This window comes from Myxocyprinus asiaticus, chromosome 23 (assembly GCF_019703515.2).
Source record: "Myxocyprinus asiaticus isolate MX2 ecotype Aquarium Trade chromosome 23, UBuf_Myxa_2, whole genome shotgun sequence".
Taxonomy (NCBI): Eukaryota; Metazoa; Chordata; class Actinopteri; order Cypriniformes; family Catostomidae; genus Myxocyprinus; species Myxocyprinus asiaticus.
Genome location: NC_059366.1, coordinates 9,815,889 through 9,839,846, shown reverse-complemented (window position 1 = coordinate 9,839,846; position 23,958 = coordinate 9,815,889). Strand labels below are relative to the sequence as shown.

General features: G+C 39.7%; 1 protein-coding gene across 3 annotated transcripts; it reads right to left on the bottom strand.

The window, feature by feature from the left end:
• Positions 1-2,241: 2,241 nt before the first annotated feature.
• Positions 2,242-23,739, bottom strand: LOC127413692 (zinc finger protein 318-like). Of its 3 annotated transcripts, none has more exons than XR_007892679.1 (12): positions 23,376-23,739; positions 22,695-22,813; positions 20,217-20,829; positions 13,204-14,527; positions 13,026-13,123; positions 11,903-12,002; positions 10,576-10,865; positions 8,595-8,789; positions 8,396-8,483; positions 6,332-6,450; positions 2,651-5,467; positions 2,242-2,534 (listed from the first exon to the last, which is right to left on the bottom strand). XR_007892679.1 is itself a non-coding variant. In XM_051651024.1 (12 exons), exons 1-11 carry the CDS (start codon positions 23,568-23,570, stop codon positions 3,038-3,040), a joined length of 5,571 nt encoding a protein of 1,856 aa, XP_051506984.1. In that variant the 5' UTR covers positions 23,571-23,739; the 3' UTR covers positions 2,242-2,864; positions 3,024-3,037. The 3 variants fall into 3 exon arrangements, 2 of the variants coding, with proteins under 2 accessions (XP_051506984.1, XP_051506983.1); XM_051651024.1 differs by having other exon boundaries at positions 2,242-2,864; positions 3,024-5,467; XM_051651023.1 differs by having other exon boundaries at positions 2,242-5,467.
• Positions 23,740-23,958: the final 219 nt, after the last annotated feature.

Genomic DNA, 23,958 nt, shown 5'->3' with positions numbered 1-23,958 from the left:
ATTTTAGTATTTCCCATTAATTTTCTCTGGCGGGTCAATTTTGACCCGAACACCATAAGTGTCGCTTTTTTGTTTATGCCCACTTGATTTATCAAATCAAGTCTTGTACTTCTCAGATAAAAGATACCATTTTTTATTAAAGGAATATTCTGGGTTCAATACAAGTTAAGCTCAATCGACAACTTTTGTAGCATAATGTTGATTACCACAAAATAAATTTCTTTAACCAAAAAACGAGGTGACAGTGAGACATTTATGATGGAAGTGAATGGGACCAATTTTTGGAGGGTTTAAAGGCAGAAATGCGAAGCTTATAATTTTATAAAAGCACTTGCATTAATTCTTCTGTTAAAACTCCTGTATTATTCGAGCTGTAAATTTGTTTAAATTGTAATTTTAGGGGTTGTTGACATTACATCATCATGGCAACGAAGTTGTAAAATTGGCTATAACTTTACACAAAAATGTTAGTAAGTGATTTTATCTCACTAAAATTGTTAACACGCATATGTCTGTTGTTGTGGCTATACTTTTGAAACAGTATTTTAACACCAAAAATTGGCCCCCATTCACTTCCATTAAGTGCCTCACTCTAATCCATTTTTTTTTAAAGAAGGGATGAGTCAAAATAAATTTTTGTGGTAATCAATATTATGTTACAAATGCTGTCGATTTACCCCAGAACATTCCTTTAAAGAAACAAAATGAAAATGGGTCAAAAATGACCCGAGGTGTGCATAAGGGTTAAAGATAACAACCATTAAAATACACGTTATTTTTATATATCTTATATTTATAGGCAATTTATATTAATAAAACATGTTTATTAGGATTCAATCACAAAAGAGCCATACAGGGAAATCTACAGCCATCTGTTCATATGAAAAAAGTATTTCAACGTGATACTGTATATTCATTTGATAGAGGCAAACACTACACAAACTGGACACATGATTCAAATGACAAGTATTTTATTTGAAACACAAAAGATACTTTTCATACAAATTATGAAGTATCTTTAAATGTTATTTTCAACCAATGTGTTAGTTTATAAACATGCGCGCACACAAAATATTAATTGCAATCTAATAAATGGTGTCAATTAGCCTAACTGGTAGAACCTGTTGCACTTTAAACCACTGTCCTCAATTGATGTTGATCAATGCACAGTAAAAATACATAAATTGGACATTAACACTTACCTTCACGGATCACAGCAGCTTCACTTTTTGCTGTTGCTTCAGCCCCCATATCTGCAGATGTCAGTTTCAGCTGTATTATTATTGTCATTAAAACACATGGAAAATTAAGAAAAACCAACTTCAATGATTAGACAGGCTGGAAAAATACCTTAAGATGTCAACATATAATACAATATAATTATATCCTAATATAGTTTTTATGATTCTTTTAAATCCTGACCATTCAGAACTGTGGAAAAGTATTTGCATGTAAACAATGCACAATTACAAATAATAATTATACAAATTAAGTAATCTCTAATTTAAGATACTCAGTAAAGTCAACAGTTACAGAGTATTAACAAACACTAGCATAAATCTCTGCATTCATACACCGATCAGCCACAACATTAAAACCACCTGCCTAATATTGTGTAGGTCCCCCTCGTGCTGCCAAAACAGCGCCAACACGCATCTCAGTAGCATTCTGAGATGATGTTCTTCTCATCACAATTGTACAGAGCGGTTATCTGAGTTACCGTAGACTTTGTCAGCTCAAACCAGTCTGGCCATTCTCTGTTGACCTCTCTCATCAACAAGACATTTCCATCCACAGAACTGCCCCTCACTGGATATTTTTGGCACCATTCGGAGTAAATTCTAGAGACTGTTGTGCGCGAAAATCCCAGGAGATCAGCAGTTACAGAAATACTCAAACCAGCCTATCTGGCACCAACCATCATGCCACGGTCCAAATTACTGAGATCACATTTTTTTTCTCCATTCTGATGGTTGATGTGAAAATTAACTGAAGCTCCTGAGCCATATCTGCATGATTTTATGCACTGCACTGCTGCCACACGATTGGTTGATTAGATAATCGCAGGGATGATTGTTGGTGCCAGATGGGCTGGTTTGAGTATTTCTGTAACTGTTGATCTCCTGGGATTTTGCTTATGTTTGTCAGTGAGACAATAAAGTTATGGCACAATGTGGGCACAAGGTTATGAGAAAGTACAAAACGAATTGTATCAACAAGTATATAAATAAGAAGCAAACAGAAAATGAAGCTGTGATTTATTTGAGCTAGCACAGAACCTGTGCAGTTACAACAATTATTTGTTTGTAGATACCAAACTAGCATGGTAGCACTGTAAACAGAACCAACACTGGATTAATTCTTTAAAAAACAGAAACCAGAAAGAAAACCCATCAATACACAGCACAGTGTGACAAGAATTGTACAGGCCAAGCTTGACATTTTCGGGCAAGAGGGGTGAATGCATATGCATATGTCCTTCAAGCATGAACTCCACTCCATTTCTCTCTTCTGAGCCTGGATCTTTCTGGCTCCTGTATTAAAATATCTTCATTCATTTAAATGGAACGAACAGAGCTAATGGTTTTAGAGTCTGAAATGTTTGATACACATCATATTTTTAATATATATATATATTTTTTTACATTACCTTTGTTTAAAAAAAAGTAATGATTTCTGCTGAAAACAGAATTGGGAAAAACAAAAAGCTCAAAAACCAGGTGCTTTTCACAAGAATATAGTGAAACTCTTTCAGATATTAAGAATTCATTGCTTGAAAGTTTTCATTCTCTTAGAAGGGATTCCTTTCCCAGCAGCCACTTCAGAATGAATGAATTTTCAGTCCACGCTTTCACTGGCATTACCTGCCAAAAGGTTAAGAATAGACATGAAATATTCTACCTGGATCAAGCAAATAAACAGAATACATCAAAATCACTTATTTACATTCAGAGATAGCATGTGAGAATACATCAAAATCACTTATTTACATTCAGAGACAACATTTACATCCCTAAACCTACTCTCAGAAGGTCCTTTACAAAGGCTCAAAGCTGAATTCAAATGTGTCCAAGTTCAGTTGCTCAGTGAAAGAACCTGGAAGGGGGGACAATGACATGGGTTCCTCAGATTCCAGAGGGTTTTCCTCTTCATTATTGTTTAGTTGCATTGTGTCCAAACCATCAACGTCCATCATGGTTTCACCACCCTCAGAGATTTCTAAAGTAAAGACTTGCTGTTCATCAAGCTTTTCCTCTTTTGAATCAATATTTTCATTTAGATTTTCATCCTCAGATGCTTGTTCAACTTCTGAGGCTTCGTTTTTGAGTGGTTCTTCACTCTGTGAAATCTCAGTGTCTTCGTTCTCTAGAGTTTCTTCGATTTGTGGAACTTTTGAGTATGCAATTTTGGGGGGGTCTTCACTATGTGCAACCTGCAATTCTTTAATCTCTGGGAGTTCTTTGCTCTGGGCAACTTGCAAATCTTCATTCTTGGGGGGTTCTTTGATCTGTGCAACTTGCAAGTCTTCGATTTCGGGGGGTTCTTCATTCTGTGTAACTTGTGAGTCTTTGTTCTCGGGGGGTTCTTCGCTCTGTGCAACTTTTGTGTCTTCATTATTGGGAGGTTCTTCACTCTGTGCAACTTGTGAGTCTTCATCCTTGGGGCGTTCTTTGCTCTGGGCAACTTGTGAGCCTTCATCCTTGGGAAATTCTATGCTCTGTGCAAAATCATTATCGTTTTTCTCTTTTTTGTTGGACTCATTACCTTCAGAGGCTGCCTTAATGCTTGAGTCATTATCTGGAGGTGTAAAGCCAGAGTCTTGTTTGTCACCAACACTGGCACCAACAGAACCCTTAACAGCTGTGTTTCCACTGTAGAAAATGTCAAACAAATCTTTTGCTATTCCTGCTGCAAGAGTGGTCTTTGGCTTCACAAATTTTGGAGGAGGGCCAGTGGATTTAAAAGGAAGCTGAGGAGGAGGACGAAGGATTATGGTGAGCTTCTGCTCCTCCTCGGGCACTCCAGGAGCAGCTACATCAGATTCAAGAGTAACAATGCATTTACTTGGAGTAACAGGTTTCACCTGGGGGACATTTTCCTTTTCTGCCACTGCAGGGGAGGATACAAGTGGTACAGCGGTGCCTAAGATATCTATAGGGCTTGCAGGGATGTCCTTTTTAAGTTTTATTTGCACCTCTTCACCACTAAATGCCTTGGAGATTAGGTCTGCTGGCAATGCTGGACCCTTTTGAGTCTGATTTCCTATAATGGGTCCAGGAGGTTTGTCACTTGTTGCAGTAGATGGTTTATTTTGCACACCAGTGTAGGACTTCCTAATAACCATAGGAGTAGGGACTAAATTGGGACTACTTTTATTTTCATTGTAAGCCAGCCATTCATCAGAAGGCGGAAGCACAGACTTTGCTGATAGTTTGATTGCAATAGATTTTGCAGCAGCGATAGACTTGGTAAAAGCATCTAGTTCAGGATCTTTGTTCTCTTCATCTACTGTAGGCATACTTTCTTCATCTTCCTTTACGAATTGTGCCGCTATTCTCTCTGCTTCCTTCTCCAGTGCTGTCTTCAGTGGCTTTTTTCGGCGAAATTTTCCAAAGCCAGGTCGAGCGGCAGCCTCCTCATTCTTCTTGCGAAGTTTAGCCAGCAAGGCCGGGCTTGGCCCACATAAGATTTTAGGGGGCTCACTTGGTTTCTCTGGTTCTGCTTTGATGTCTTTAACATTGGACTTCCTCACACTTTCCTTGTCATCTTTGAAAAAACCTGACTTGCCCTTTTGGTCCTTCTTTCCATATTTTCCATTACTTTCCTCTGCCTCCTCCCACTTTGATTTTTGCCACCTCCCATCGTCCTCATCTTTGTATTTGGACGACTTCTCTGCCTCCCGAGTGTATTTGCACCTCTTATCATCTTCTTTGCCATACTTGGGCTTCTCTTCTTCTCTAATGTATCGGCCTCTATCGTCATCTTTTCGGAATCTATATTTATCATCCTCATCCCTATATCGATACCGTTCATCTTCATTCCGGTCTCTATATCTGTTCTCTTCATACCTGGATCTCTCCCCTTCCTCCTTCCTGTACCTATACATGTATTCCTCTTCTTTCTTATATTTGTTTCTCTCCTCTTCCTCTTTTTTGTATCTAGCTCTCTCATCCTCCTCCTTGTATTTCTGTTTATCTATATCCTCTTTTCTGTATTTGAAACGCTCCTCGAGTTCATTCTCATTCTCTTTGATATTCCTGTATGCATCCTCCTTGCTATACTGTGGTTTTGGCTCCACATCATCAATCAACATTTTTCTTTCTTTGCCAAGTTTGGATTTCTTCACATCGTTTTGATCATCGTCTTCCCGTTTTCGCTTGTGCTCTGAACTCTTCTGGCTATCTAAGCCAGCCTGACGGTCCAAGTTCCTTCTTTGCTCGTAGAGGGGATTTTCATACATTTTTGCCTGTTGATAAACATCAAACACATGAGGCAATCACATCTTGTCCAAAGAAGAATAATATTAAGTTAACTCAATACAGTAATACTTCATCCTAAACATACATATCCTATACTAAGACTACCTGTTTTGATAGAACTTATGGAACCCTTTGCTTTGCACTGCGTACTGCATTTTCCTCTCTAAAAAATAAACCTTTTTTTAAAGACTTCACTCCACATTTATTCTTAAAATTTAACTATTTGTGTGATGTTTGGAGAGGCTCATTGACATCCATTCAGTTGATGTGAAGGAAACGTCTGAACTTTTTAGACCTGTATGCAATTGTTGTATGACATTTGTACATATTAGGAATGTGCATTTTTGTTTTGGGCATTTTGGCAGCTCAGAGGAATGGGGGATGCACATGTGTCTGTGTTGTTGTGTACTGCGCCATGAGTGCCACATTGGTTATTGGCCGTGTAAAACAATCAATTAAAATGTTTTGAAGGTTTGATTTGAAAGGTTACTGAAGGGTCTGGAGGTAGGACATATAAAATGTTCTCTTGTGCCTCGTGAATTTACGTGACGGCCCTGCTTGGAGGGCTATAAACTGTCCTTTTATGAAAAAAGACCTGTGTAAAAATCCTCCTTTTTGTGTCCACTGAAGAAAATAACAGCAAAGGAGTTTGGAATAACAAGAGGGTAAATAATTAAAAAATAAATTTTGGGTGGACTATTCATTTAAAAAGGTGGCTTGGGGTAATAAAACATCTTAAAATGCTAGACCAGTTAGGTGAAGATCCAAAACCAAACTTTTAACAATATAGAAAAGATACTGTACTGCACAAATTATGAAAATTATTTTTCATGATATTCAAGCAAAGTTACCTTGTATTTCTCATTGTGAGCATGGCAGGTGACATGAGCCTCAGCACAAATGGGATCCCCGAAAAACTCTTCACATAACTGGCAGAAGAATCCCCGTATAGGTATCAAGAACTCAGAGCCTGGAAGAGGGTATGCAGCAAGAATTTCATAAATTTACAACCATCAAAACCATTACACTTTGTTGGTAATTATCTTTGCCCTGCTCCACTGATGAGGCACACTGTAAGAAAACCACAATTTATGCCACTGCAATCAAAAGGGCAGCAATTAGGGATGCAGAATCATAAGCAGGGTTCCCACTCTTTTCAAGGCACAATTTTCCAGGACATTTTATGCGCCCCACAAGTGTAGTATTTAATCCAAAAAAAATGCGTCCATTTAAATCAAGCTTTTATTTTGCGTTTCTTTTTGTTTTTGACAGTAGTTTCTCACCTCCAGATAAGCAGTTTGCTACATGGCCCAGTGTGATTATTAATCCCCGTAAAGCTGTGATTTAATTAAATAAATACATAGTCTGTATGTGCTGTGCACTTCAGAGTGCTCTCTGTCATCTCACACACACGAGAGCGCGTGATGATCATGATGAAGTGTTTTCAGTGTATGAGCGGGTTCACACATTCATTTTGAAGTGTGCATCACTTGCAGATTAGATATTTTTTATTTTGGGGATTTTCTCCCCCTTTCTCCCCAATTTGGAACGCCCAATTCCCAACGCGCTCTAAGTCCTCATGGTGGCGTAGTAACTTGCCTCAATTTCAGGTGGCGGAGTCCAAATCTCAGTTGCCTCCGCGTCCGAGACAGTCAATCCACGCATTTTTTCACATGGCTTGTTAAGCGCATTACTGCGGAGACGTAGCGCGTGTGGAGGCTCATGCTATTCTCCGTGGCATCCATGCACAACTCACCACGCACCCCACCGAGAGCGAAAACCACTTTATAGATCCATGAGGAGGTTAACCCAATGTGACTCTACCCACCCTAGCAACCGGGCCAATTGGTTGCTTAGGAAGCCTGACTGGAGTCACTCAGCATACCCTGGATTCGAATGTGCGACTCCAGGCGTGGTAGTCAGCTTTACTTGCTGAGCTACCCAGGCCCCCTAGATTAGATATTTATTAAATAAAATTACGGACTTCTGAAGTTTAATTCATACACTAGGGCATATCGCAATTTTAATTTTATTAATTGTGCATTCAAAAATTCATTTTCTTCCAAATGTGTCATATTCCATGACATTCTGCATTGTTTTAGCTAATGGCATTTTTATGACTAGATTCCATCTGTGTTTTCCGCATACTACATGTGGTAACCGTGGTATAAGCAGACTCCGATCGCTGAATTAATTAAAATGAATTCACATCCCAGGGTATTAAGGCCGAATCATCAAGATAACAACCAAGGGTGTGAATAAAATTTTTTTTAAAAAAAAAAACTAATTGTGGTCCGACAGTCATCGTCGACCGTCTAAAGTTTATAACTCAAATGTTTTTTGGTTAACACAACAGTAATGTTGGAATGAAAAAAATATATTTTGTTTATATCAGTTTTATAGTATTTTGCACTATATCAATACTTAAAGCATAGATGGCAACAGATGAGCACAGAATGTATGTGACAGAGATTCGTTTATGACAGTTAACCGTTGACGTTGTTTCACAATGCGCAGCCACCAGCAGTGACAAAACGATACAACTCTGTGTATTTTGCTCCTTTCCCGAGTTTTAATCGTTACCATGTTTTAGTAAATGTAACAAAAACTTTGTTAGTAACAGTTTTAAATATTTTCCAGGACAAATCATTATTTTCCAGGACATTTAGCTATTTCTCTCATTTTCCATGACTTCTCCATAACTGGAAAAACTGTATTGCAAAATTCCAGGTTTTCCAGGACACGTGGGAACCCTGAAAAGGAATTTAATGATTTTGGTTCCAATTCAGATTCCACTTAATGATTCTGGTTCCATAATGATTACTTTAAAAATTATTTTTGAGAAAGCCTCATCCTACCATAAATTGATCCTAACTTTACAGATAGACTATGACATTTATCAAATAAGTTATTACCTTTTGCTGGCTTTGAAGTCCTCTCTCCCACTGGATGTTTTTTCTCACTCTCTTTTTTTGCCCATGGTCTTTCGTAAGGATCTAGAGTCTATAGGAAAGGAAAATAATGGATGACTAAAGCAGAGATGCAACATACAGGAAAAGAAGCACAATTCAAATAAAACATTCTAAAACATTCGATTACAATGTTAGCACATACCTTCCTATGTATTTTGCTGTGCAAATGCATGAAATAGTCAAACATTGAGCCACTGGTAACATTGCAGTTTTTACACCAGTGGTTTCCTGCATCGTAGTACTCAAATTGCTCGTCAGCAGTGTCCAGAGTACGGCTGCTCGACGGAAGCGACGCCTTGAGTTTTTCAGGAGTGGCTTTTGATTTTGATGGGGCAGCCTAGATTGTTTAGGGAATACAAATAATGCATTAGTGAAAGTGCCAAAGCAAGCAAAGAAAAAAAATCAAATGCTGATGAAGTAACTAAATTTAAATGAATGAGCAAACGTTTGTCAGAGAAAAGATTATCAAAAAAGTCAAATCCTGATTGCCAATCATTAAAGTTTGTCATAGTACACTCACCTTTGCAAAACAGGCCATCTGTTTTCCAGTCGGGGAGAAGTTACCCATGGGTTTACTATTTGAATGTAATCGATTTTAAATAAATGGCTTTAAAAAGCAACTTCAAAGTGAGATTTGAAATGGCTTTTATATACTGTTCAAATTGTATGGTGTACATGTAATCAAAGTAAATCACCAATTTTAAAGTAAGATTTCAAAACACCTCTGCAGTGAATATCTTTCTACTTTTAAGCTAAAGACAAAGTAACACACATTTTCAATGTTTGCCTTTAGCAGAAAACTAGAAAGATTCAGTGCAAAAACTCAAAAATGGAGTCTTTATTTTTGACCACCCTTTTTAAGAGAACAGATAGTGATTTAACCTTTAGGCCTACCTGGTTATATGCAAGATTAAGAACAAATGATTATCTAACAGACTTGTGGGGTAGCTGAGCCAAAGCTATAGAAACAAAAGTCACTAAAATAGTCTGATATGTTCATTTATTATAAAAGAAGATGCTGATAAATATGTAAGCTCTATTGGGTTGTATCAGACTAACAATTTTCCATTTGAAACATTTAGGACGTTCAAATCATTCATGATCAGTACTGCTGAAGAAAAAAATAGGTTTGCAAAATGAATTTTTGTTTTGTTTTTGTTTTTTGTGCTAAATCTACCAAAATCGCAATTGTTTAAACATCTTAGAGAAGAGACATTTTTTTAAATAACCATTACAACTGTCTAAAGCCACAAGCATTTCAAATGAGCTGTTATTTTTTACTTCATGTAATGTTTCAGAAAAAGTTCAATCCAAAATCACAAAACTGCAAAGACATGTTAGGCTGCAATGTTGTTATCAACTGAAAAGTGATGGATTTAATTTGACAAAATCAATATAGGCAAGTGTTGCATGGGCTTGATCCCAGATGAAGCAGATTTGTGAATAAGGCCTGGCAATATTTTACCCTTGGTCAATATTTTAGGGAGAATGTTCCTGCAATTACTGTGCAGGAAGTTGCGTTGGACTAAAAGCATCTGTAAAAATGAAAAGGTCTGTTTCAAGCACACAATCTACATTTTGACATGATTCATTTGCATGAGGCCAAGAGAAAAAATAACCAACTAATTTGCTAAATTAGTTGGTAGTAAAATGTCAGTCAACCAAATGTAAATATATCCCATTCAACTCCAACAGGGTGTTTAACATCAAAATGTACAAACTGTGTTAACTGTAAAATAATAAAACCAGTAATATTATAAAATTACCACCATATTTTGTGGAATACCTAAAAAATTATGTCCCATGAATATTCACAATATAAAAAGTGTTTAGTCAAATATATGTATGTAAATGTTGCTGTTAGTTATTATTGTATTGTTAGAATAAAATATGCCTTTTTTTTGTTTAACTAGATTTGAACTGTTTTATACAACTGCTGTCTGATCGAAATGATGGCTCTTTCATTTGAAGAAAAAAATTAAAACCATTATAAGCCATTTCAGAGCAAAAGCATACATTTGTCTTTATCGCCCAGTCCTAGCCACTTGATTTCATTTTTAAACAGGCTAATCGAGGGCAAGTAACTTTATGTACCTTTCCTGTAACAGCATTAGCAACTCTACCTTATTGCATGAGGTGCTGGTGGAGGCCCCCGATTTCACTGGGCTTCTGGTTGATTCCTTCTTACTCTGAGCAGGATGCTGCCCATCACCAGACCTCTTGGAGTCTTTGTAGTCTATACCAAGGATGAGAGCCACTTTGACCAGCTCTTCATGTTTTTTATCAGCCTCCTTCTGTTCAACACGTAGTTTGGAGATTCGAGCCATCGCATCTTCCTGGAGCTGATTGAGCTCTATCAGGACAGGGTCCTTATGCCCATCCTTCTCCCTTCGCTTCTTTCTTAGGAGTTCCCCTTAAAAGGACAAAACAGATGGGGTAGTACAGCATGCCCTTATATACTGTTTATAATGGTAACGTTTCACTTATACACTCACCGAGCACTTTATTAGGAACACCTGTACACCTACGTATCCATGCGATTATCAAATCAGCCAATCGTGTGGTGGCAGCAGTGTAATGTATAAAATCATGCAGATACGGGTCAGGAGCTTCAGTTAATGTTCACATCAACCATCAGAATGGGGAAAAAATGTGATCTCAATGATTTCGACCATGGCATGATTTTGGTGCCAGATGGGCTGGTTTGAGCATTTCTGTAACAGCACAACAGTCTCTAGAGTTTACTCAGAATGGTGTCAAAAACAAAAAACATTCAGTGAGCAGCAGTTCTGCAGACAGAAATGTCTTGTTGATGACAGAGGTCAACGGAGAATGGCCAGACTGGTCCAAGCTGACAGGTAGGACTGTCATGATTATTTAATAACCGTGTGATCATGGTTATTTGCTCTAATCGCGGTTATGTGAGATAAGGGAATTTTAAGCGAATATATAAATGCCATCAATGGCGCGTTTGTGTGTCATTCAGTTTAACTCTGAACCTCACTGAGCTGCACCGTGGTTGTCAACCAGAGCAGCTCCTGTCCAGAAGAGCGTCTGAAGCGCTTCAAGCGCTCTGAGGGGTGCTTCGTCAGCAGAGGCTTGCTCATTTACACCTTAAGAAATATGACAATTTATGACAATTAATCGTGACATCCCTAAGAGACAATTAATCGTCATAGCCCTAAAACAGACAATTAATCGTCATAATCGCAATTATTTGTTTGACAATTAATCATCAGCCAAATTTCCTAATCATGACAACCCTAGCCTATGGTAACTCCGATAACCCCTCTGTACAATTGTAGTGAGCAGAACAGCATCTCAGAATGCACAACATGTCGAACCTTAAGGTGGATGGGCTACAACAACAGAAGACCACGTCGGGTACTTTGTTAGGACCTAGTGTTCCTAATAAAGTGCTTTAGTGAGTGTACATTGAGAGGGAAATACCTTGCTCCTTTCTTAAGGTCTCCACCTCCTTTAAGAGATTTTCTTTCCTCTTCAGTCTTATTTCTTTTTCCATTTTTAGTTTTGCAAGCTCTTCAGTGACCTAAGAGAGAATTTTATTTGGGCCTTAAATTTCTTTACCAGCACAGAAAGTTCTGACAATATTCAGGGCATAGTTCACCCAAAAAGGAAAATTCTGCCATTTTTTTACACACCAAGTTGTTTCAAACCCCATATCCTGTTATTTTTTTTCAGTGGAACACAAAAAGGACAATCCTTGAAGAACTTACACACAGTTCTTTTCCATACAACAGCTGAGATAGTGGTCACTTTTTCAAGCTCCAAAAAGGACAATAAAAGCACCATAAAATTTGTCCATACGATCCATTTGCTTTATTTTTGCTATATGTCTATTGAAGCCATACAATAGCTTTGTATGAGGAACAGACCAAAATGTAAGTCATACTTCTCCAAATGTAATTCTTAAATCTCAATCTTCATTCTGCATAAATGCAGAATTTGCCCCCTTAGATTTTCTTTGTGCACCCCAGAAACTTCTGATACCCCTTCCCTAACCAATGAAGAGACAACCACTTGCCCACCCTAAACATCCCCCTCCCCCACTCCAAAGATGCATGGCCAGGTCTGAGGGGGAACTACGGTGGGGCACTGCCCCCTTATATCGTCTTTGTGCACCCCTCCCTGTGCAATGAAGAGAAAACCACCTGATCACCCTAAAGATCGCATCTTTGTATCGTCCCTGCTCAAACGGGCATGTTGCACTCGGTTACGACACCAATGGTGTTTTGGGTTTCGATAGCACACTCGCTGAAACGCGTAATTTTATAATATAAATGTGAACGCGAATGAGGTTGAGCTTTGCTGTCGTACTACTTTTGTGGTTCTTTTATAGCATTGATGTTCCTTTTTGGAGCTTGAAAGCCATCGTCATTATGTCACTATTGCCATTGTGTGCATGAAGATTCTTCCAAAGTTCTCTCTTTGTGTTCCATGAAGAAACCAACAGAATACAGGCTTGTCACAACATGACTTGAAAATAATGACATAACTTTCAGTTTTGGGTGAACTGTTCCCATACGAATCTGCTTCACACTGAAGGACTTACCTTTTGTTTTTGGCTGGCAGTGTTCTTATCTTCAATAACTCGCCTCTGACTGCCACTGGTGATTGCTTTAGAGGCCACATCTTCCAATTTAGAGAGTGCTGAAAGGATGCATCAAACCAAGTTGGTCGATTGTGATGTACAAAGTATAACTATAAACAACTACATACAAATAACGAACCTTTTTTATCCGTCTCTTTCCCTTCACTTGCCCCCATTCCAACCACTTTTAGAAAAGGTCGCTCCATGTTGGGGAGTCGGTAGGGATCCATTGGACTGTGAGGTGGCAGCGGCATACCTGGAGGTGGGTACATTGGCCATCCCGGAGGCATATATGGAATATAATTGCCATATGGGTCGTAACCACCAGGAGGGTAGTCGGGTGGCATTACACCACGTGGGGCTGGCTGAGGGTAGGGAGGCATCTGGTGTGTCGAGAGGTTGGGTCGGGGAGGATACACCTGTGTCCCGGGAGTCGCAGTTGCTGTTGTAGGCCACCCGCTTTCAGTAACGCTAGGGCGACTCTCCTTCTTATTCTGACTCTGGGAGCTTGAGGATCTGTGTTCCGGGGAAACTGGCTTCTTCTTGCTGCGCCTTGAAGTGCGATCAAAGCTGCTGCTTCGACTTCGGCTTTGGCTGCTACTCCGACTGTGGCTTCTGCTGGAGCTCCTGCTGCTACTGCAACTGCTGCTGTAACTCCTGCTGTGGCTCCTGTGCTTTCTATTGGACTGCCGGCGAACGGGTGCCTTCTTTGCAGGGGTGTTACCGTGGAGGCGGTCTTGTGTCCTAGTGGCCATTTTGCTGATGTCAGCTACACCCAAGTCCAAGCCGATGGTCTTCAGTAAGTCTTGGATCTTCTCATATTCCTCCACCTCCTTCCTTTCCTTGACATCCTGAGGTCCAACTCCAGGTGGGAAGTCGTCAAGCTCTTCTTTGGAATGCACCTCAGGTGTAGCCGAAGAACGCCGCCTGTCTGGCTGACTGCTCTCTCTTTGCGAATGGCTCGCTTCATCTTCTTCAGGATGACCAAAAGGGTAAGATGTGGTGCCATATTCATTTCTCAGAATCTCATGAGACCGTGGGAACCTCGTGTCCGGAAAGCCAGGTTGTCCCTCTGTTGGAATCTCTTTAGCTGGTTTCACCTTGTCGTCCTCCCTGTCATCTTCCTCTTCATCTCCATACAGAAATTTCTCCTCGTCTTCAATATCTGTAAGACTTTTCTTTTTAGTCGGTGGTTGTGCAACAGCCTCTGCCATCATTCCAAGGAACTCACTGAGGTCTGATTTGTCTGGTCTTTCTTTCTCATTAGCGAGCTGCATGTCACTTCCACTGTCTTTGGCTGGCTGCATCCTGCCAAGCAGCTGTTCAAGAGCACTGGCATCAGCGCATTTCCCCAGCATTGATGCTAACAAGTCTGGATCTATAGTTTTGGACAGTGTGCACAAAAGCTGTTCTGCCTCAAGTGAAAGACCACCGTCTGGGTTTCCTCGAGGAGAATCACTATGCTGAAACAAAACCAGCAATAGTAGGTTAAACATGGGTGAAATATTTAAGAAAGGAGAGAACAACAAATATATCTCTGGCATATACAAACATAATCGATGCATGAGTAGAATACACTGTAGAACACATGCATGATCAACTAGCCTACATGCTTCTTTACTTTTAAAAAATAAAGCCAATTAAATCTCAACTACCAGAAAATTTGTAGGCCAACTGAGTTGAGGCAAAGAATTTTGGAATTAAAAGAACAGTTCAACCAAAGATAAAAACTGTCATTATTCACTCTTCATCATATCATTCCCAACACGTTTAACTTTCTTCCATGAACTACAGAAGGAAAATTTTTAAAGAATTTTCTTGCTGCTCTTTCCCATTTAACAAAAGCATACAGTAACTAGGAGCTGTCAAGCTCCAAAAAAAGCATAACAGTTGGCCAGTCGCGAATATTAAATAATCATCTGATCGCAGTTATTTTAGATAACAGCAATTATTGTGCACTTTAAATGTTACATTTTACAGTCCAAATCAGGGACAGTGAACATATAGGCCTAATGTTAATGCGAATATACTGTATATTTTATTGCATTATGTGAGCACAACTGTGACGAGGAGGAGTGCAGGGCCGTGGCCGTGACTACGCACGCCCGGCCCCCAATCAGGCTAATCAGCCGAGGAGAGGGATAAATGCAGCGGAATGCGGCAGTTCGAGAGAGAGAGAGAGCCACACGCAGTTGCCGTGTGTGCATTTGCGCCGTGTCTTTTTGGTTAAATTAAATATTATTTTGACTGTTCAGCCGGTTCCTGCTGCCTCCTTTCTAGAAGCTAGTAACCTTGTTACAACAACAAATGAACTCTGAACGTCACTGACCCGCACAGCGGACTGCACAAAAGACTTAAGCTACTCTTTAAGGTTTCACACTTGAGTCCTCTTTAATGAATCAAACTCCAGTACAGAAAGCTGAGGCTGTAGTGGGCCCACCATCTGTGTACCTCAGCAGAAATCGAGAATCATCAGATCAGGCTATGTTTTTCCAGTCTTTAACTGTCCAGTTTTGGTGAGCCTGTGTCCACTCTAGCCTCAGTTTTCTGTTCTTGGCTGAAAGAAGTTGAACCCAACGTGGTCTTCTGCTGTTGCAGCACATTTGCCTCAAGGTTTGACATGTTGTGCATTCTGAGATACTATTCTGCTCACTACAAATGTACAGAGTGGTTATCTGAGATACCGTAGCCTTTTGTCAGCTCGAACCAGTCTGGCCATTCTCCCTTGACCTCTCTCATCAACAAGGTGTTTCCCTCCACAGAACTGACGCTCACAGGATGTTTTTTGTTTTTGGCACCATTCTGAGTAAACTATATAGACTGTTGTGTGTGAAAATCCCAGGAGATCAGCAGTTACTGAAATACTCAAACCAGCCCGTCTGTCACCAACAATCATGCCACAGTCGAAATCACTAAGATAAAATTTTTTCCCTGTTCTGATGGTTGATGTGAACATTAACTGAAGCTCCTGACCCATATCAGCATGATTTTTTGCACTGCATTGCTGCCACACGATTGGCTGATTAAATAATTGCATGAGTAAGTAGATGTACAGGTGTACCTAATAAAGTGGTCAGTGAGTGTATATATTAAAGGTATAGTTCACCCAAAAATGAAAATTCACTCATCGTTCAGGCTACTCACCCTCATGCCATCCCAGATGTGTATGACATTCTTCTGCAGAGAAAAGTTCTGTAGGTTCATACAATGCATTTGAAAGGGTGCCAAAATTTTGATGCTCCAAAGAGCACATAAGGGCAAAAAAAAAAAAAGTAGTACTCCAGACGACTCTGGTGGTTAAATCCATATATTCTGAAGTGATTTGATTGGTGTGGGTTAGAAACAGATCAATATTACCTGATAGAATTTTTACTATAAATTCTCCTCCCTGCTCCGTCAATTTCCACTTTCACTTTCTCATTCTTCTTCTTGTGTTTTTGGTGATTCCCATCCTTCCTGCATATGGGCAGGGAGGAGAATTTATGACAAAAAATTACTTAAATATTGATCTGTTTCTCACACACACCTATCATATCGTGTCTGAACATATGGATTTATCCACTGGAGTCATATGTGCCATGTTCACACAGCAGCAGAATACGGTTGTCAGACCTGTTTTGAGTGCTTATTACGGTCACGCTCACACACAGGACTGTTATTTACGAATATGACAACCACATCTATAACTGACATCGCAAATTTTCAGGTCTCACAACCACATTCTCGGCAAACCTGTGAACGTAATCATACTGGACAACTAGTTGTTAGTTACGTCATGTAGAGTGAGAGACACTCATCGCTGTACACATGTGTGTCTCGTGTGTTTCATGTGGGGTTTTGTTAACTCACGGAGACAGAGAAAAGAGCTGCGTGTCATCCGAATGCTCACGGGCGCGAGCTGCGCGACAAAAAAGCTGCGCTCTGCACGCGGTTAAAAAGCATTCAAAGTCGCTGTCGGTTACTTATGATCTGATGGATGAACTCGCCCTTCAATTGGACTCAATAATAAAGCGACAGCAATTGTGATAAGACATGTCAGTGTTATGGATGTCGCCATCTTTTAGTCACGGTCACTATGGTTACAGCTGTTAGAATACGGTTGTGACTTGGTTGTTCGTTCATACGGACAGCGTTCAAACTGTTACCGTAAACTAGGGCTGCAACAACTAATCGATAAAACCAATTATTATCGATAACGGAAATCATCGACAACGATTTTCATAATCGATTATTTGGATTTCGGTGGGGGTCGGTGGAATGTGAGTTGCGAGGCACATTGCAAAAGTTGCGAGGGGCGAGGCGATAATCTGTGTTCCGTTACTGCTACCGGGTCCTTGAATAACGTATAACGTGTGAGTTAGGGCAGCCGGTGGAGTTTCTGGTACCCCTCCTAGAGTAAGATGATGCTCCCCTAGGGAGTTGGTGCCCTACGCAGACTGTGTAATATGCATATAGGGAGGGGCAGTACTGTTTAGATCGTTTCTCAGGTGAGCACATTAATATTTCAAAGGCATTAAATAAAAACCTATTTAAAAATTAAGGCATATTTCCCACAGTTTTTGACTAAATTAACACAAGGGAGATTCAACTGTAATCATTTTCATTGATTTGCATGTTTATACTTATATTTAACATACAATCATATATGGAAGCCTAACAAAAATCGTATTTAACTTCGCATATTGTTACTAAAACATTTTTCTTTGTGAATGAACAAGGTGTGCAAAAACTACGTCACTTATTTTTTGGAAACCAGATGAATATTGCGTCGTACTAAATTATAAACTAAGTTTATTAATATAATGTAATACTGAATTATTATTATTTTCAGGATAAGATTTGTTAAACTCTGTCCCTTTTATTTTGACATTGCAAGTGCAGTCGTGTTTATTTCACCTTCACCAAGAGCTTTTATCATGAAACGGGAAGTTTGACAGTTCTGAGTTTCGCATCTTGTGAACCACTGTCAAACTCTACTGTGCCGCATTTGTAGATTTGTATAATAACTTTATAGCGGATACTAATGTTTGGAATTGTGCAAATGCTTGAACCTGCGTTAATTCACAATGCAGTTGAACTGCACTAAAAACACAAGCCCATGATCCCTGCCACCCCCCACGCGTGCACACAGATCAGTGCATCGCCGGTTCATTCTGAAGAGCACACAGACCATGATTATCTGTCTTTGATCGCAGCCTATGGCAGTTAAATACATAATCACATATGATCATATCTCCATTTTGATGTTATTTTGATTCAATATACAGCCCTGAAGGATCGTGAAATTAGTCTACTGATGAACTCTGTGAAACTTAATGGCCACCAGGGCATGCTGAGTGACTCCAGTCAGGCTTCCTAAGCAACCAAATTGGCCCAGTTGCTAGGGAGGGTAGAGTCACATTGGGTTAACCTCCTCGTTGTCGCTATAATGTGGTTCGATCTTGTTGGGGCGCCTGGCGAGTTGTGCATGGATGCCGCGGAGAATAGCGTGAAGCCTCCATGCGCTATGAGTCCGCGGTAACAAGCTCAACAAGCCACGTGATAAGATGCACGGATTTACGGTTTCAGACGCGGAGGCAACTGAGATTCGTCCTATGTATCGCCCAGCCCTAATTCCACTAGTAAATTTATACCATGTCAAACATTATTTTACTGGATAAACATACACATTTTATTTTGAAAAGAATAGTTTAGAAAAATGTAATCAGCAACAACACTATTTTAAAACCTACAATATTAATTTAAAATTCTTAAAATGTATGTAATCAGTGACAGTGTACAAGCATATGTATCTAACATAATTATTAATTTTTCAGCTGGGCAAAATTATTTCTATTCTGGTGTCACCATTGCCCTCTGCTGGGCTGATGTTTTGTCCCACTCCATCCCCAATGGATAATTTTACTCTTTAATGAACAGTACTTTTTGTTCTACAAAGTTTTACAAGTAATGAAAGGAACTATTTTGCATATGTTCTGAAATTAATAATAATAATAATAAATTCAAACTTTTCATGATTCAGGCTTTGTTTAAAGTTTTGTGAGAGCATACAATTATAAATTCTACCAAATGTAAATTGAACCAAATCCTTACGCCCTTTATAATTTGTTTTTGAAAAAATAATGTTTTAATAAAATACAGGAAATAAAAGTTCTTTTTTTATCCGATTAATCGAAGAAATATTCGAAGATTAATCGATTATCAAAATAATCATTAGTTGCAGCCCTATTGTAAACTGTTGAATGAACGGGACATTTCAAGGCTCACACCTGTAAGTAAACAAGGTTGTCCATCCCAAACATTGACTGTGTGAACGTAGCCATGGATTACTTTTATGCAAATATTGAAAATGTTGGCACCCATTCACTTGCATTGTTTGGACCTACAGAGCTGAAACATTCTTATAAACATCTTAATTTGTGTTCAGCAGAAGAAAGGAAGTCATCCACATCTGGGAATGCATGAGGGTGAGTAAATAATGAGAGAATTTTCCTTTTTGGGTGAACAAGTCCTTTAATATGTCTCTTTAATTAAATCTTAATTTGCACAGGCATTGCTATGCGGTCCAGTTTAACCAAAGAGTTTTAAACAGTCGTGCTTTTATTTCGCGGCATTTGCATCAAGAGTTTCTGTGTGAAACTGAATTCACAACAGCTGTATACTGTGCTCCTCATTTTAACATCATCTCCTCCATCCACAAATACCTGGAGTATTGTTTGTATGTGTATATTAACTTGTAGTGGCCAAGCATATTTGGAATTATACAAAAGTTAAATGAAAGTGAATCTAGGGCACAAATAAAACGCGATCAGCGCACGTAAGCAAACAGAGCCGAACTGAAAGCAAATTTGTGGTTGAATATTTAAACTTGCCCGTGACCTGTTTATGACTCATGCTTGAAGATTTTCATCTTTTTTGGAGCTTGACAACCTCTGGACATGCTTTCATTTTATGGAAAACAGCAGTTGGGAAATTTTTCAAAATACCTTCTTCTGTGTTCCATGGAAGAAAGAAAAATGTACAGACTTAGAACAACACAAGGGCGAGTAATCTTTTTTTGTTGTTGAGAATTATCACTTAATTTTCATCAATAACAGTTTTGGACATTTTGGATGTTAAATCATTTCCCAAAATCTGATGAGAGTTTGTTACCTGCACTAGCATGGGTGAATCCATCTCAGTGGAGTCCACCCTTTTCTTCAAAATCGACTTTGCAGGCTTTACAAGCATATCCTGAATTTCCTTCCGTCGTCGAGCCTTCTCTAGCTCGCTAAAATCCTCCACCTCTGCACCTGGTTGGACTCTTCTGTTGACACTGCCCCGTCGACTCCTACTGGAGCTGCGGCTGCTGCTGCTACGACTACAACTGACACTGCGGCTCCTACCGCGGCTCCTTCCTCTGCTCCTCCCCCTGCTACAGCTCCTGTCTCTGCTGCGGCTACGGTGACGACTCTTGCTCCTCGCTCTACTGCGTTTGGGACTACGGCTTCTGCTGTGACTTCTACTGTAGCTCCTGCCACGAGGCCGGCTCTTACTCCGTGCTCGGCTCTTCGCCCGCTCAGGACTCCTACCGTGACTGTAGCTCCGACTTCTGCTACGCGGACGACTTTTGCTGCGCCCATAGCCAGGACTGCGGCTCCGCCCCCTGCTCCTGCCACGACTAAGACTGCGCCGTCTTGCACCCCTATCGCTGTGGTCATCATAGCTTGACCTCCGTGGAGAGTAATAGGGCTTTTTGTACAGTTGATCTCCTGCACTGTAATCGCTAGTGATGGAAAAAACAACATCATACACTGAAGTAGAAGTAAAAACACTTTAAGATTTAGTAAGCTCATAAACTCAAACAGAAATATTTTAATAACTAGTCCTGTCAGTCAGTTAAAATGTTTCATTGCATGATGTTTCACAGTTAATCGTGATCAATCACACATTTTGAAAGTGCCTAAATTTAACTCTATGGGGGTATTTACACTTGGTCACTTTGTGCATTTTTAATGATCGGATTGGTTTCCGACTGAATAATCACGTTCCATTTACAGTTGGCCACATCAATGCATCTCCGCCAAACAGATGTTAATCCAATCTTCAATTCCAGCGCTACTCTTCCATGATTATGCTATTGCCGGGCAGCGAACTTAATTTTGCCCGGTGAGTGTGTGGGAAAGTGACAACAATCTGTGCATTTCTGTGACTGGGGTAAAAGAAATAAGAAAACAGCAGCACAGACACACTTAGGGAACCTCGAAACTGCAGCAATGTATGAGTGAAGTTGACATATGTGGCTTGGACAGCCATATGCATTTACACTTGACTGAGTTTCGACTGGAATGCATCTCAAACCACCTCCGGAGGATTTCAATCAAAGACGTCCATCCAGTGAGTGTCACTATCACTGATCTATAAAAGATGCACACAAAAGCATGTGTGAACGGCCTTAACTCGCCCTATACTTGGAAAAACTGACCCAAACCCGGCAGGAAAATCTGGCGGTTTGTCGGAACTCGTTAGGTTGCAGACCTATATTGCACATGAAGAACAACCGAATAGTGATTTTGATATTCGAATAGTGCCGCATCGAACGGTTAACCGAATGTCAACTATCCATGCACATACCTACCCTATATATAGTATACTCATTTTCCTGCCAAAATGCATTTAGTTCCTTCCGAGCAAAGAAAACAAAACAATATGTAACAATAATGTTTATTAACATTTTCCAAACAAAGCCTTCCACTGTATACAGATAGAAATGCACAAATTGCTTTCATTAAATAAACTTCTATTTTACATAATACTTACACAAAATGTACTTCAAATTTTTTATTAGATTTTGGAATTAAGCTGTTAATTGGCCAAGCAGCCAATGCCGAAAATCTCAAAATTATCAAATATCGACTGATTACTATAATCACATCGGTGTATACAGCCTGATCTCATGAAAACTTTGTTACCGTGGCAACATTTTGGCAAAACAAAATCACGAGCTTCAATACATTTCTCTGCAGTTTCCCATTGCATTGTGTCGTAATTGGCCAAGTTTTTTAAGGTGAAAATTAGACTAGGTTTAAATATGTAAAACGTACCTCCCTAACCCAAAACATTAGCCTAAACCTAAAGTGTCCTAAAAGCAAACACGATATGAAAAGCGCATTTTCTGAAGCAACCTCGTAATTTTATGCCGCTTCTATGACACTTTCGTCTCACGTGTGTCAGCTTGCGTGCTTGAACCATTGTCTTCCGTGTCCAAAGTCCAACACTATATCAGGTGATCTACCACACAAGCTAATCATGTTGGAATAAGTGTGAAAATGTAGATAGGTCTGCAATACAAGTGTTCAAATGTATAGTTTTATAAATGATGCATACTGATATTGTGAAATATCGAAATCATAACAGCAGTGTGTGAGTGATAGAGCGACAAGTAAGTATTTAAAAGAAGTCATAGTCATGATTTGCGCAAAAGTGAATGAAATGCAAATCCGCCATTGTAGCCTCTAGTGTTAATTTCCCCAGGCAACTGCGGCGAAACGTAGAACATGGCACGTAAAAGTCAGATGGAAAAAATGTAGTTACAGTAACGTTCATTCTATGAGACCAGGTTGGGTCCATCACTTGTTTGCAGTTCCTTACCGGACATAGGGAGCGTCTGGGCCTTTATAGCCTGGTGGATGGGTCAGCTCATTGCCCACAGTTATGACCAGACTATGATCAACAGGAAGACCAGCACGAGGAGGTGAAGGGCTGTATCTCTGTTTCGGAAAATGGGAACATAACTTAATCAACTAACTAATTAAACAACTCACACTTTACCAAACATCATGATGAACAAGATGCAGGCCTGCATGGAAAGAGGTTTTCTATTTTGCAATAGCTCAGTCCCTTACAGTGCTGTAACAGTAACATTGTACAGCAATGATATCTGATAATAATACCATTGCACATTGTTACCATATTCATATACCATGCCGTCTACATAGTACTTCACAGAATACAATGGTATTTAACTTGTTAACAACATACTTCTTGTAGTATCAGTGTAAAACAAATGCAAATATGTGTTTGTATCAGAGGGTAATGCTATGGCACTTATCATTTTCAAAGAGCATGTTATTTACATGGCGGGTACTTCTAAGGATACCATTATATTAAAACTTGGCAGCACCAAGGTACCAGGGGTAATACTGTCACTTTACTACCATACTAATATACCATGAATATTTACACTGAACTCCAGGCTAATTCAACATTGTTAGTATGCAAACAAGCTGGTAAATGAAGCTAGAAGAGCAATGTTTTGTTTTTCCTGCATACCCCATAGGGTCTCGGAGGTCTCCCTCCTCCTCTATACTCATCAGACGGATCTCTTGCTCCGGGTGATGAATACCTCCTCCGCGGGGACGGGCGCCGGTACTGATCGGGAGGATGACCAGGCCCAGTTCGGGGATCGAAGCCACGAGACGGCGGAGGATGATAGCCCCCTCGGTGCGGCCTAGAACCGCGATACATCACGACGCTTAACAGCTCACTCTATATCCGGATCGAGTCCTTCCGCTCTTTCCTGCAACAGATAAATGTGCATGCACAGATTTCACCTCAGAGCGTTCATTACATTCATCGCACAAACTCAGCACGAACAACTCCGTCAGGTCTACGGTTGCAGGATATGACGACACATCAAGATAACCCAATGAGATGCAGTGACACCGCGTCATATGCGTTTCCTCTGATCAACACCGCATGGCAGAGCTGAAAATCCACCGATTCAGAAAGAGAATTACGTCAACAATATTAAGATAAACACATACAGGAACATATATATTTATCCCTTAAAGGTGCAATATGTAACATTTACTGTACTAAAGCATAAAATTATCATAATATGTTATCAGAGATT

Excerpts from the sequence above, each read along its gene's own strand:
- LOC127413692 (XM_051651023.1), bottom strand. The coding sequence starts at position 23,570 with ATGTATCGCGGTTCTAGGCCGCACCGAGGGGGCTATCATCCTCCGCCG. Across the intron at positions 14,528-20,216 it reads ATTCACCCATGCTAGTGCAG|CATAGTGATTCTCCTCGAGG; the intron begins GTAACAAACTCT and ends GTTTTGTTTCAG. Across the intron at positions 12,003-13,025 it reads CTGCCAGCCAAAAACAAAAG|GTCACTGAAGAGCTTGCAAA; the intron begins GTAAGTCCTTCA and ends ATTCTCTCTTAG.